This window comes from Anneissia japonica, unplaced genomic scaffold (assembly GCF_011630105.1).
Source record: "Anneissia japonica isolate Jap-2015-1 unplaced genomic scaffold, ASM1163010v1 scaffold1417_len1240632_cov203, whole genome shotgun sequence".
NCBI classification, from domain to species: Eukaryota; Metazoa; Echinodermata; class Crinoidea; order Comatulida; family Comatulidae; genus Anneissia; species Anneissia japonica.
The window spans coordinates 143,814-157,505 of record NW_022727891.1 but is presented as its reverse complement, the minus strand read 5'-3'; the positions used below and the strand labels follow the sequence as shown (position 1 = coordinate 157,505).

General features: G+C 37.6%; 3 protein-coding genes across 6 annotated transcripts in view; 1 reads left to right on the top strand and 2 right to left on the bottom strand.

Moving 5' to 3' along the window:
* Positions 1 to 1,799, bottom strand: part of LOC117113872 (24-hydroxycholesterol 7-alpha-hydroxylase-like) — a 6,289-nt gene extending 4,490 nt beyond the window's left edge. The window contains exons 1-2 of the mRNA XM_033257337.1: positions 1,482 to 1,799; positions 724 to 879 (exon numbers count right to left, since the gene is read on the bottom strand). Of these exons, the coding sequence (XP_033113228.1) occupies positions 724 to 879; positions 1,482 to 1,682 (357 nt within the window). The 5' untranslated portion in view covers positions 1,683 to 1,799. The remainder of the gene's footprint in view (positions 1 to 723; positions 880 to 1,481) is intronic.
* A 92-nt stretch (positions 1,800 to 1,891) lies between these two features.
* Positions 1,892 to 4,368, top strand: LOC117113882 (protein jagunal homolog 1-like). Of its 4 annotated transcripts, none has more exons than XM_033257352.1 (3): positions 1,892 to 1,941; positions 2,572 to 2,674; positions 3,150 to 4,368. In XM_033257352.1, exons 2-3 carry the CDS (start codon positions 2,586 to 2,588, stop codon positions 3,604 to 3,606), a joined length of 546 nt encoding a protein of 181 aa, XP_033113243.1. In that variant the 5' UTR covers positions 1,892 to 1,941; positions 2,572 to 2,585; the 3' UTR covers positions 3,607 to 4,368. The 4 variants fall into 4 exon arrangements, with proteins under 4 accessions (XP_033113243.1, XP_033113245.1, XP_033113242.1 ...); XM_033257354.1 differs by having other exon boundaries at positions 1,923 to 1,941; positions 2,568 to 2,674; XM_033257351.1 differs by having other exon boundaries at positions 1,923 to 1,969; positions 2,568 to 2,674.
* Positions 4,369 to 8,902: 4,534 nt separating this feature from the next.
* The window catches only part of LOC117113900 (tubulin alpha-1 chain-like), a 7,209-nt gene continuing 2,419 nt past the window's right edge, over positions 8,903 to 13,692 (bottom strand). Inside the window, exons 2-4 of the mRNA XM_033257396.1 lie at positions 11,903 to 12,125; positions 11,103 to 11,251; positions 8,903 to 10,629 (exon numbers count right to left, since the gene is read on the bottom strand). Of these exons, the coding sequence (XP_033113287.1) occupies positions 9,652 to 10,629; positions 11,103 to 11,251; positions 11,903 to 12,125 (1,350 nt within the window). The 3' untranslated portion in view covers positions 8,903 to 9,651. The remainder of the gene's footprint in view (positions 10,630 to 11,102; positions 11,252 to 11,902; positions 12,126 to 13,692) is intronic.

The window sequence follows — 13,692 nt, the reverse complement described above, 5'->3', positions numbered from 1 at the left end:
TTACGAATAATTTTGACAATAAATAATGTATGGTAAAATATTAAAAAAGTGATGATTATACAAATTTTGGTAAATCAGTATCATTGTTGTGTTTATTTTGGTATCATTTGGGTAATTGCATATCATTTGGGTAATTGCGTATCATTTGGGTAATTCCCTATCATTTGGGTATCATTTGGGTAATTCCCTATCATTTGGGTATCATTTGGGTAATTCCCTATCATTTGGGTATCATTTGGGTATCATTTGGGTAATTCCCTATCATTTGGGTAATTCGTCGGACCCTACCAGACAATTTAAAGGGTCTTTTGCAAAAGAAATAGGAGCTGTATAATTTATACATCAGTTAATTGGTGAAAGAAATATATTTTCTCATTCTAATTTTAATTAAAATCAGATAGGCCTGTCAGGATAAATTTGGTCCGGGGCAAAAATCGGTCTGGCGGACTGATTTTGGCCTCATAATTACTTGCCAAATGTAGTCCACATAAGCCAAAATCAGTCTGCTGAAATTTACTTTGCTAAACAGCACACTTGGAAATATTACGTCCGCAATAGATTTTGGTGGAAAGAACAATTCCTAAGCTTTTACAGACGCGCATATGCTTATCTAGCCAATGACAATGATGTCCCTAGCTGAAGCCTCACAATAACAGACTTACAAATATTTTCCATTATTTCTTAGCTTAACACAAAAACTTTTGTTTAATTAAAAGGTTGTTAGAATAGTTGTAGCAGTTTACCAGTGTTTTGCACTGCTTCCTGCACTGCTTGCTGGAAGTCTACATTTTTGGAATTGAAGAAAAAGTGGAAGTCATCTGCATCTGTTAAGAATGTTAAGTACTTTCCAGCTGCCAGGATTGTAAATACACTGCCATGCTAAAAAAAACAAAACAAAACAACAAACTAGTTCCCAGTTCTCATACTTGGTTGCTGGATGGTGCCAGGGTTTGCCAGATTCGGGGGGGGGGGGACGGGCGGCATTTTGCCCGCGGTGGGGAGCGATATCTCGAATACATGGCCGTGGTCAGCTGTCGCTCAAAATCTCGGAAGTGAACCAGGACCCTGACTCCGCCCACCCCCCTTCGGCTGGCACTCCCCTGGTTTATTGGTAACTATCATAATGCACTATCAGACTATGGCATGTTAGCAGAATAACTTTTTTAACAAAGTATCTAAGTAAAATATACAGTATTGTGTAAATTAATAGCTGTAAAACTGCTTACTTGAACCGGTAAAACAATTGGCGTATCTAGGAGTATGATGGGGGATGGAGATCTGGCGGTAAGTGAGTGAATGCTACGTGGGGATAGATGATGGCTAAGTGAGGGCACGCCATATTAATTAGCTGGTAATACAAGCAAGGTGTGTATCAAATGCTTAATTTCACTACAGAGTACTTTGTGGTGTCCCCCTCAAGAATTCTCGGTCACCCGCTGAACTTAAACAAAACAAAGCCGTCACTCTGAAGATGTTCGTACCTTTTGCCTTGCACACTCAATGTAAGTCAAGGGGGCTTTGCCGAACTCCACACCGACACCCATCCAGGGTATCCAACCACTGATTGTGGGTGGACAGTTTCGCCGGTTCATTTTCTTGAGAACAACGTAACGAACAAATATTATTGCCAATATACTTGCAATTATTACTGGAAAATTAAAACAGTTTTCGTTTAAAGTCATCCTGGACTTCGTCACTACATACAGAACTAATAATAACAAAAAAAAAGACGACTCCTAATTTCCTCAATCCGCAACGCATGTGTACGTGTTGTGATGTTGTCAGATCAAAGGTCATATTATTCAGAGCGGCTGAAGTTCAAAGGCCAGGTAATACAGTACACATGGAGAGCGCCCTCATCTTCGATACGCTTTCTCATCCTCCTCGATCCTCCTCTCGCTCGAAGCCTCGAAGCCTCGAAGTAGTAACTGTAGTAAATAGGTCTGGCTTTGTCCAAAGGTCCAATAAGGTGTAGGCCTAGGTCATAATCTGTCTTTACTTCGATACTATGTGTCGCTGACTGATGAATTCTCCTTACTTAACTATATTAGTATTGCAGTATTAATATACTAATTTTAGGTCTCTAGCATGCCATCATAATAATATGACATAATATAGGCCTAGGCTAGGCCTATGTTATATATACTACTACTGTATACAAGACTGGCGTAGGGCGTAGGCTAGAATAGCTAGGAGGACAGGCTTGGGTTGAGTAGGACTAGGCCTTACTACTCTAGCTACACTAGCTAGGGAGGGTCCTACCTAGCTAGTCCTACTGCTACTGCTGCTGTGGCCTGCCTAGGCCTATTCCCACTTTCTACAGTAGGAATGAAGGGGACACCTTCCGATCGGGCCCAGGAAATTGGGGTGTCCAATGAATAGGGGTTAGCTGTATCTGTAGTGTTAAAAGATTACTCCCACTTCACTGCCAAAAAAAGTGTCCCCTTCTTTAAAACTAAGTTACTATTGTTAACATTGCCCTATGTAAGGCGCATAGATTTGATTATGAATAAATAATTAAATTTTTATACCAATAACTGTTTTAGGAAAATTCTCCCTTTATTTAGGAAGAAGGTGCTTAGAAAATGTCTTCTCGTGCAGGACCAAGAGCTAGTGGGACTGATGGAAGTGATTTTGATCATAGAGAGAGGGTCGCAGGTCACTATAGGATCAGGTAAACGATGTCAATATTTCAACCTTATATTTGAAAACGTTTTTTTTTTAAAATAATATTTTAATTGAGACTACTACGTTAAATTGCATGCACAATTTGGAATATTCCCCAGGGTAGGTTCCCCTTTGTGCAGGTTTGCCAATTTATGGATCCGATGACCAGGTGGAATAATTGCAGCAACGCCAGTACCTTGTATCCTCTTTAAATGGTGTGGTATAAATTCCTATATTATTATCATGATGATTATTATTATTATTATTATTATTATTATTATTATTATCATTTAAAAACAGTGACACAGTACACTTTCTGGATTTACAATTTAACAACAGTGTAGGAAGCATGAGTATATATCGTAAAAATACACATACAGGTCAATATGTCCATTATTATTGTTGTTGTTGTTGTTGTTATTATATATAATTAATGAAACAAAGACGTTATACAGTAAGTGTTTTTGTTTCTATTTCCAAAGTGCGCAACTAAAACCGAAGATCAAGATTTGCATGCTACTAAATCTGTTCGTGTCTGCAAACATCGCTGCTCTCTGCGGAGCCATATATCTGAATCTTCTGCCCTCTAGTATGGAGATCTCCAAACCCCAGCCGTGGCATTACATCATCATCTGCAGTAGTCTGCCGTCAGTCATAGGCTTAGCATCGCTCTCGAGGAGTAATGCAGCTCTTTTAAATATTTACAAAACAGGCAGTTTACTATTCTGCATTGGTGGAGCCTTGTTTGGCTTGATATTTCAGTATAAGCAATTTCAGTTATATGTACAGACTGGTAAAGGTGTTTTAATATTTGGTTTACCCCTCATCGTAATACAATATGTTGCACTTTCTCTTTATATTATTTTCAATTTGATAAACTTCAGATATGCAAGCAAGTTGTCAGCTGCATGGAATTTTAAAGGTTCAAAAACGAAATAAATATGAAGATAGTAAAATGGTTTACACCCCTCATCGTAATGCAATATGTTGCACTTTCTCTATACTGTACATGATTTTCAATTTGATAAACTTCAGATATGCAAACAAGTTGTCAGCTGTGTGGAATTTTAAAGGTTTAAAAAGGAAATAAATATGAAGATGGTAATATATGTTAAAATTTAATCATATATGATTTTGTTTTAGGGACAATCAGTGAAAAAAGAATCTCAATTAGTTACATTGCAGTATATAAGTTTGCTCTCACTGGAACATGTTTAATTGATTAAATAATGTTACTGGTTATCTATAACACACACTAAAACCTTTTTCCATGTTCTTAGTGTTTTTAATAAATACTACAGTATTATAAAATCCAAACTGCTTTTGTATTGCTTGTTCAACAATAACCAACACATATCAGTAAACTTTATAGAAGCCATGCTTTGTTACCATGTAAGATTTTCTATCATTAGGTTTGCTTCAGTAACTTCTTGCTCATTCCAGGCGGTTTTTTTTTTCACTGCAATTATGTAAATTTTCCTGGTTCATCTAGGACATACTTATTTTAAGATTTAAGCATGATGATAAATATCAGCTTCAGAGGGTTCTCGTCTGTATGTGGTAATTATGTGCATTGTTGCCTGCCTTTTGAACTGGTAATTGGTGTGGTCATAATGTACATAGTGTTCATTTGTATACCACCATTTTATCATTGTTTTTAGTTCGTTTCAAAACAACCATTAAATTAAACTGAAAACAATTTATTTGTTTGATACAATTATTGTTTTTTAACTATTATTTGTTTATATTGAGTGTACTGTACATTTTTTACTATGGTATTATGGAACGCCAAAAGCACAAATTACAAGTTGCACTGTGCAAAAGCCAAGTGGCACAGTGCGAAAGTCAAGTGGCGCAGTACAAAACTAAGTGGCACAGTGCAAACTCAAATGCGTGCTGCGCCACTTGACTTTTGCACTGCGCCACTTGACTTTTGCACTGCTGATTGTAGTTTGTCCTTTTGGCGTGATTCGTGATATCACCGAAAGGACAAACTACAATTGGCAGCGCAAAAGTCAAATGGCGCAGTGCAAAAGTCAAGTGGTGCAGTGCAAAACTAAAGTGGCGGCACGCATTTGAGTTCGCACTGCGCTACTTCAGTTTTGCACTGCGCCACTTGACTTTCGCACTGTGCCACTTGGCTTTTGCAATTGACGTTTGGCGATATTGTATGGAACGCCAATTTGGCATCAAAATGTAAATAAACTCATTTTTACTAGGCCTGTATTATTATTATTACTTTTTTCTCGTCGGGGACATCCCCCTATCGGGGACCTCGGCCCCCATCGGGCAAATCCTGGTGCCACACCTGAATCAAACTTTAGACAAAGATAATTCCATACACATTCTCAACTCTATAGTGTAGCCTCAGAGCATGACTTTCTTTCTTTTATTTAATGTTTTTCTGGAAATACCACTTTACTAGTATGTTCTACCTCATTTTTAAATCACCATTTACACATGCAATTATTCAATTCCTCAATCATCTACATTAACAATTGGAAATTTGCTTCGGGCCATTGGAGTGTACAAATATAAAAAATTAAGACTTAAAACTTAGGCCAAGTAATTAACAACACAAGCATAAATAATCAGGACATATAAAAAAAAGCATTTAAAACGTATAATTCAAAAGTCAAAATATATATAAAGTAAATATGAACCAAAATAAAGGCAATACTGTGGTCATAAAACCTAAGGTAATGGCAGGCGAAGTAATTGTAAAGAAATAACAGTACCGGTAATAAGTATAACAAATATTGGGGAGCAGGTTGGTCGCCTACCGGACATTTCCCCCAGACACTTTTTCCTGGTATTCCCCCGGACATTTTTCCCCGGACGGTTTCCCCCAGGACAATTTCCTCCGATCCCCCCCCTTATAAATCAGGAATTTAAATAAAAGGAATACATCAAGATTTATATCATCTCTTACTAAATCTTGATTAAATCAACTGCACAAGTAGCGACAATATTTAAATGGTAATATTTAAGTAACAAAAATAAAAAACAATATGAATTTTACATACATTAATCCATTAAGTTAACTTATTTGAATTTGCTAATTTTTAGTTACTAGGCCTATTTTCTTCTCATATATAATTTGTTGTTGTTTACGTTTAATTATAATATAACAGCAATATTGACAATTTGATAATAAAAATTAATTAGTAACTGAAAATGAGCAAATACAAATTAATTACGTTAGTACAGCGAAATAAGCAGCAGAGAATTCAAAATATATTATAAAGTGACCATGTTAATCCCTAAAATAAGTCGGTACGTGAGAATAAGAAATGTGTACATCCATCACAGCACATTTAGCATACAGTATATAAAAAAGTGCACAGAAGTTGGGTAAATAGTCAGCAGCTTTTTTTCTTCTTTAGGGGTGATGGGTGGAGGCGGGGGTGTCATTTATGAAAATAATTTTCAGGCTAATATTATTGTTGGCATTTAAGTCTCTCAAAAGATGGGAGGGTGACAGGGCAGGAGACGGTTCCCCAAGTCATTAAAACGTATGTTATTTATAATGGAACTTCCTTCTTTCTGCACCCCCTCCTGTAAATATCTGGACCCGCCACCACACAGCCTCGCGAAAGGCCGCCTTCGGTTTAATTTGAGACATGATTTGATTAAGGACAGACGAGTCTGGCAGAAATATATCGTAGCACCATTCTTTTAAATGTCTTACCGTTATAATCATATATTTTGAGTTCCTATTTATGTCCATTAAAATATCGTAAACAATAATTTTACACTAACACGAATCTACAAAATAATGGACGAGGTCACGCTGAAAAAGCAACGCATGTAGGAATTCATTATTCAAATTACGTTAGAACAATTCAAGGAGCAGTAGAGTATCCAGTATGCAGTGGCGTAACGGCTATGTGCCCTCATTGGCTAAAGCCTGGGGCGCCGGAAGGTCAAGGGAACCCCAGCGAATTCAAATATTTTTTTTGAAAACAAATAACCAAGGCTCTTTTCCAAGCCAAATTCTGCCGAGTGATTGGGACATTTTTATTTTCATCACTATCGCCAGTCTGCCTTTTATTAAAATATATGTCCATAAATATTTATTGATTTTAATTGGCTCGTTTTGTTTAGTATTTATTGTAATATGCCTATGTTTATTAGTGATAATTTGAAATAGAGGGGAACTAGAGAGGGACTTCGACAGATGGAGGGTCTATACCACAGCGCCACCATGGTTTGTGCTGAGGTAAGAAACTTTACGATATGGAACCTCTAGATGGCCGGAAATGGCACTCTCAGACTTAAAATTTGAATATAATTTTCTTTTTTTCTCCAATTTTTTATAATTTTTAAAAAAATAGGGGGCCCGGTCCCGCTGCCTCCCACCTCTTGAATCCGCCACTGGATATCTCAGTTAAAATCAAGTATGCTTTTATTGGCCAAATCACGATACATAAACTTAACATTCGAATGTCAAAAAAGACAGACCAATACGTCATGGAAAGTTGAAAACGCCGCCCCACCGGGGTGGGGGCGCCCTTCGCGGCCCAGCGTCTTGGCCCCAAAGGGCACTGGCTAGGGGCATCAGGCCCCTTCGTTACTCCACTGTTAGTATGTGGAGTGGAGTTGAATAGCTTGGTGGTTAAGATGCTTGCCTTCCAATCCCAGGGTCCTGGGTTCATTCCTGCCAGTTGCAGGATTTTTTCTCACGACCAAAACAACTCCACTCCCTAAATCTCATATTGAGATTTAGTTTGTGTAAAGTATTGTGTATGTATGTTTGTCTTATGTAAGGGATTGTCACCTACAAGTAGGATAGTGATATATTCGCTATTGACAATCCATGGCACATGTATTGTGTGCCTAAATAAATAAATTAAAAAAAAAAAAAAAAAGAAGTAGGTAAGTGGAACGTATTACTTGAGTGAGTGCGGCTGATACAAGCTCGTATATGTTCACTAAATATAATGGAATAAAATATATTATAAAATTGACCATCACTAAAATAAGTCGATACGTGACGAATTAGGAATGTCCCATCCATCACAACATTTTAGCATTTATTGTTAACCCATTTTGTACCAAACGTTTTACCAGTAGGCCTAGGCCAATCTTACTTGCTTCACTTTAACATTATAAAGACAGTTATTATTATTGGCTCATGTTCTTTTTTCCGTTGGTAATCTGACTTTCATTTGCAAAGGTCTTTCTAAACATATAGTTAAAGACGTGGCAGTATTCAATATTATGCTTTAGAATAATATTCTGTTATGCATATATATGACAATACTTGCAGTATTTGGCCGACTGGACATGGCTATTTAAATGATAATCCTGGAGATCCATAGGGAGTGATGGTCGTCGATGTTCGGTTGATGCCAAATTGGCGTTCCATACAATGTCGTCAAAAGTCAAAGTGGTTGCAGTGCAAAAGTCAAGTGGCGCAGTACAAAAGTCATGTGGCGGCGCACGTATTTGAGTTTGCACTGCGCCACTTTAACGTTGCACTGTGATTGTTGTTTGTCCATTGTGTAATATCGCCAAAAGGACAACCACAAGTGGTGCATTACAAAAGTCAAGTATGTGCAAACGTCAAGTGCCACAGTGCAAAAGTCAAGTGGCGCAGTGCAAAAGTCAAGTGGCGGCGCACGCATTTGAGTTTGCACTGCGCCACTTTAATGTTGCACTGTGATTGTTTTTTGTCCATTTGGCGTGATATTGCCAAAAGGACAACCACAAGTGGCGCAGTACAAAAGTCAAGTATGTACAAACGTCAAGTGCCACAGTGTAAAAGTCAAGTGGCGCAGTGCAAAAGTCAAGTAGCGGCACGTACACGCATTTGGGTTTGCACTGCGCCACTTTAGTTTTTCACTGCGCCACTCGACTTCTGCACTGCGCCACTTGTGGTTTGTCCTCTTGACGTTCCATATGGTATGGCTTAAAGTTAGTCTGCAAGTTGAGCATGCAGCTTCATTATAGTCTCCTTTCATGAAATAGAAATTGATTTTTTATAACTTGCATTATTGTATTTTGTGTGTTTATTTACAAATGAATTTAATAAATACCTTTTAACCATACTTTCCTCTTCGATACTAATTTTTGTCATATAAATATTAAATCTAAAAATAATAGATTAACTAATTTTTCAGAAACATTCGCTATGCTTTATAGTCCAGTTATTGTTATACTGGACGGCTTGATACATAAATCAACTATATTCCAGCCAGCAAACAGATAAATAAATTGGGCTTCAACGCAATCAACACAATACTGATGCAAGCTAGTTGCTTTTATTATATAATGATTACAATACATTCCTGAACACATAATAAAAATCACAAGCAAATGTATTCCGAAATAACAAAGAATTATAAAGCATTTTATGATCTATGGTACGGCATTTCGTTAGAATGCAAATTTCATGATATTAATTTCATTTTTAGACACGCATATCGCGGATGATTGGTTGTGGGGTTTTTAGACATTGAACTGTTGATTTTCATCTTTTTTTTTTGCTAGTTTGTTCATAACTTATTAAGTTTACACAGTAAACTATAAAATTACATACACATTTAGAGACAGGTGGCTGTCGCCGCTTGCTTGCTTGCACCTCACTTGGTGTGGGTGCACATGTCTGCCTGTGCATGGGAGCTTGCCTCATAAATGGCCGTTTCCAGACACCCGTCTAATCGGCAAAATATATGGCCGATATTGATCGGTTGGGCTTCAGAGGAAGACGTTTTTCAAATTCTTGATTGCATTTATTTCACACAGAACGATAACAAACATAATTTCGCAAAACATACAATAATGCAATTAATTTACAAAAAAAGAAATGTAAAATATCTGGAGTTGTTGAACGCGGCTCGGTCTTCATGTCAGATGAATTGAAATACTTGCTTTACATCAAGTTGAGTGTCTTCCATATTACAACCACACCTTATGAAAAGAAAACTCATTACTGTTAAGAATTGCAATTGCTTTTGCCCTTTTGCACCAACAAATTACTTAATATTCCTCGCCTTCTTCTCCAGCATCGTCTGCAGAGTCGACGCCGACTTCTTCATAATCTTTCTCAAGAGCTGCCAGATCTTCACGAGCTTCTGCAAACTCTCCTTCTTCCATGCCTTCTCCAACGTACCAGTGGACAAACGCACGTTTTGCGTACATCAGATCGAACTTGTGATCAAGTCGAGCCCAAGCCTCAGCAATGGCTGTTGTGTTGCTAAGCATACACACTGCACGCTGTACCTTAGCTAGATCAGCACCAGGAACCACAGTTGGTGGTTGGTAGTTGATTCCAACCTTGAACCCAGTTGGGCACCAGTCAACAAACTGGATGGAACGTTTGGTCTTGATAGTAGCAATAGCAGCATTGACATCTTTTGGTACTACGTCGCCTCGGTAGAGAAGACAACAGGCCATGTATTTGCCATGACGGGGGTCACACTTGACCATCTGGTTTGCGGGCTCAAAACATGCGTTAGTGATTTCAGCGACGCTGAGCTGCTCGTGATAGGCCTTCTCAGTGGAGACTACTGGCGCGTATGTTGCTAGAGGGAAGTGAATTCGAGGGTAGGGGACTAAATTTGTCTGGAACTCGGTCAAGTCGACGTTTAGGGCACCATCGAAACGAAGAGAGGCGGTGATTGAAGACACAATCTGGCCGATCAACCGATTCAAATTGGTGTAAGATGGGCGTTCAATATCCAAGTTACGTCTGCAGATATCATAGATGGCCTCGTTGTCAACCATGAATGCACAGTCACTGTGCTCCAGCGTGGTATGAGTTGTCAGGATAGAGTTGTATGGTTCAACAACCGCGGTGGATACCTGGGGTGCTGGGTAGATGGCGAATTCAAGCTTGGATTTTTTACCGTAGTCAACAGACAAGCGTTCCATGAGGAGTGATGTGAATCCGGATCCAGTGCCACCACCGAAGCTATGGAAGACTAGGAATCCCTGTAAGCCAGTGCATTGATCAGCCTGTAAAACAATAAACAATACATTCGATTTTTCCATCACATAAAATATTTTCGTACTTTCGTTAATCTGGAACTATAAACTTAGTACAGTATTCATATTGCTTATTGTCTGTCATCCTCCAATAAATGACGTCATATCAATTATTTTTGTTATCATTACTGCCATCGTCGTCGGCCTTAATCAACATGGACATGCCTAATGGAGACCATCTTCCTTATCTTACGTCAGTTACCCATAAGCCTGGTTTCCTTAAAATCGCTACCTGTCGCTACAGTGTTTTCAGTGCAATCGTTGAACGATGTAGCAGTTCCCCGGCCGACGCAATCGGGAAGACTCTCCGATATGGCCGACCAATCAGTATCACCGAAAGCTGCCGGCAAAACCGTGTAGCGATTGTATGGAAATCAAGCTTTACCCCCGCAACCGCTGTCATTCTGTGAACTAATCATACATTTCAAGAACTGATTGCTTACCAGCTTTCTAATTCTATCCAAGGCTAGGTCGATAGTTAGTTTACCAACAGTGTAGTGTCCTCTGGCATAGTTGTTGGCCGCATCCTCCTTGCCGGTAATCAGCTGCTCAGGGTGAAAGAGGCGCCTGTAGGCCCCAGATCGAATTTCATCTATAAACAAATGAATTTAAAAATTATAAAATTGAGTTATGACCATGCTTATTAATAGATGGTTCAAGAACAAGAAGTATACAGAGAAAGGATGGGCACACGATTTCAGATTGTACTTCATTGGTGTTTTTGGTAGATTATTATTGTTGTTATTATTATTATTATTATTATTATTATTATTATTAATAATAATAATAATAATAATAATAATAATAATAATAATAATAATAATATTAATTTATATAGCGCATTTTCAGGGTTCTGTTCAAAGCGCTTTACATAAAAATTGATAAAATACAATATAAAATAGGCAACATTATACAATCAAATTACAAAAATATTATATAGAAAAACTACAAAAATATACTTATACATTGTTAAAATAATTAAAATTGGAATATTCAGTCAAAAATAAATATTATTAATTACCTAACAAACTATAATATAATTAAGAGTGTACGGTAGAGTGCGGTGGGGGTATAACGTTGTAACATTAAATTTATGACTGACACACGTTTTCAAATGTCTTTCTGGCATAGTGAGATGTTTTGGGTGTGTATGATGGGGATGGAGGGTGGTAGGGAGAGCCTAGTGCACATATATATGTGCACTATTATTGTCATATCCTACAATACACTACTTAATACATACCGACTACAGTTGGCTCAAGATCAACGAATACAGCACGTGGGACGTGTTTGCCACCCCCTGTCTCACTGAAGAAGGTATTGAAAGAGTCATCGCCCCCTCCTAGGGTTGCATCGCTCGGCATTTGGCCATCAGGCTGAATACCGTGTTCAAGACAATACAGCTCCCAGCATGCATTGCCCATTTGGACACCGGCTTGGCCGACGTGTACTGAGATACATTCACGCTGAAAATGAAAACATGTTAAGTCTTACTTTGGGTGGCTAAATAATGCACGGTTTGATATTTGTGGGTTTAAACTCGAGTTCTTGGTTTAGCTCACAGGAGTAGGGAAACAACAATGTTATTTTTATTTTATTTGTATTTCAGTTTATATATTTGTATTACACGATTACAATGCATTGGTTTTTAAAACGTTTCTTTTACATTATATAGGCCTATGACCTAGGCATCACATAGCTATTTACCTTTGATAGGCACATTATTGATAATATTGAACTTCAGTTATCATTTCAAACTAGACCTATATTTTTTCGTGAAAGGATTCAATGACCGTAATACAGGTTTACCTAGCAATAGCTAGACGAACATTATCGTACTACTGATTGAGTGACGAGACTGTACGATAATAAATTCAACCTTTTTCGTCCGAAACATACACGTGACTACAATTATGCTGAGATGCTGAGATTGAATTATCGTAAAATACAACGGTAAATCATGCAGACGAAACATATGTACTAATTTCTAATTCAAATGTAACATCGAATTGCGTTGTACCAGTTTTAGATGGGAAATTATCGACAAACGAAAACATGCTGTAATGACTTTAGTAGGCTATATATGTATATTAAACCTTTCTGTTATCAGATCAGGTCTGGGTATGAAATAATAAAAAAGGATATAGACACAGAACACGGTCTGTCTATAATAAAATTCATGAGTACGGCACGACTTAACAGGACCCGAGTGAAATATGTTTAAGCATGTATACATACAAGGTATGTGTGTGTTTAAAACGAGAGAGAATTCAAATGTGGCCTTAATAATAAGCGTTCACATTGCTGATTCTGCACTAATACGTAACCTTTAATTAATGCGCGTTCACACTGCGGGCTCATGTGCTCCTGGGACCTTTCCAACGACGGCTTCTCATCTCTTAATGAGTATACACAAATCGATACATATGATTAGTCAGCTGTAGGTTAAGTCGCTAACACTCAAAGTGGTAGCATGAAGCTTGCAGATGATGTTCACCGTCAACTGTAATCTACAATTAGATGGACGTAACCAGAAGGCTGCAGTATCCCTGTCGCATACATTTTATCGAGTTAATCGTATTTGACTCGTGAATTTTACGGCCATTTTAAGACAGTTGTGATCTTATTTCTGGTAATCAATATATTTATTCATTCGCTCATTCTATCTTTCTTTCTTCCTTCCTTTCACCCTTTCTTTATCTTTCTTTCTTTCTTTCTTTCATCCTTCCTTCATTCTTTCTTTCTTTCTTTCTTTCTTTCTTTCTTTCTTTCTTTCTTTCTTTCTTTCTTTCTTTCTTTCTTTCTGTCTTTCATTCATTCATTCATTCATTCAGTCATTCAATCATTCATTTATTCATTCATTCATTCATTTATTCATTCATTCATTCATTCATTCATGTCTTTGTTCGTTCATTTATTCATTCGTTTAATAATTCATTCAGTCTTTTTTTTTTTTTGGTAATCAATATATTTAATCATTCGCTCATTCATTCATTCATTCATTCATACGTTCATCATCACACCATCATCATC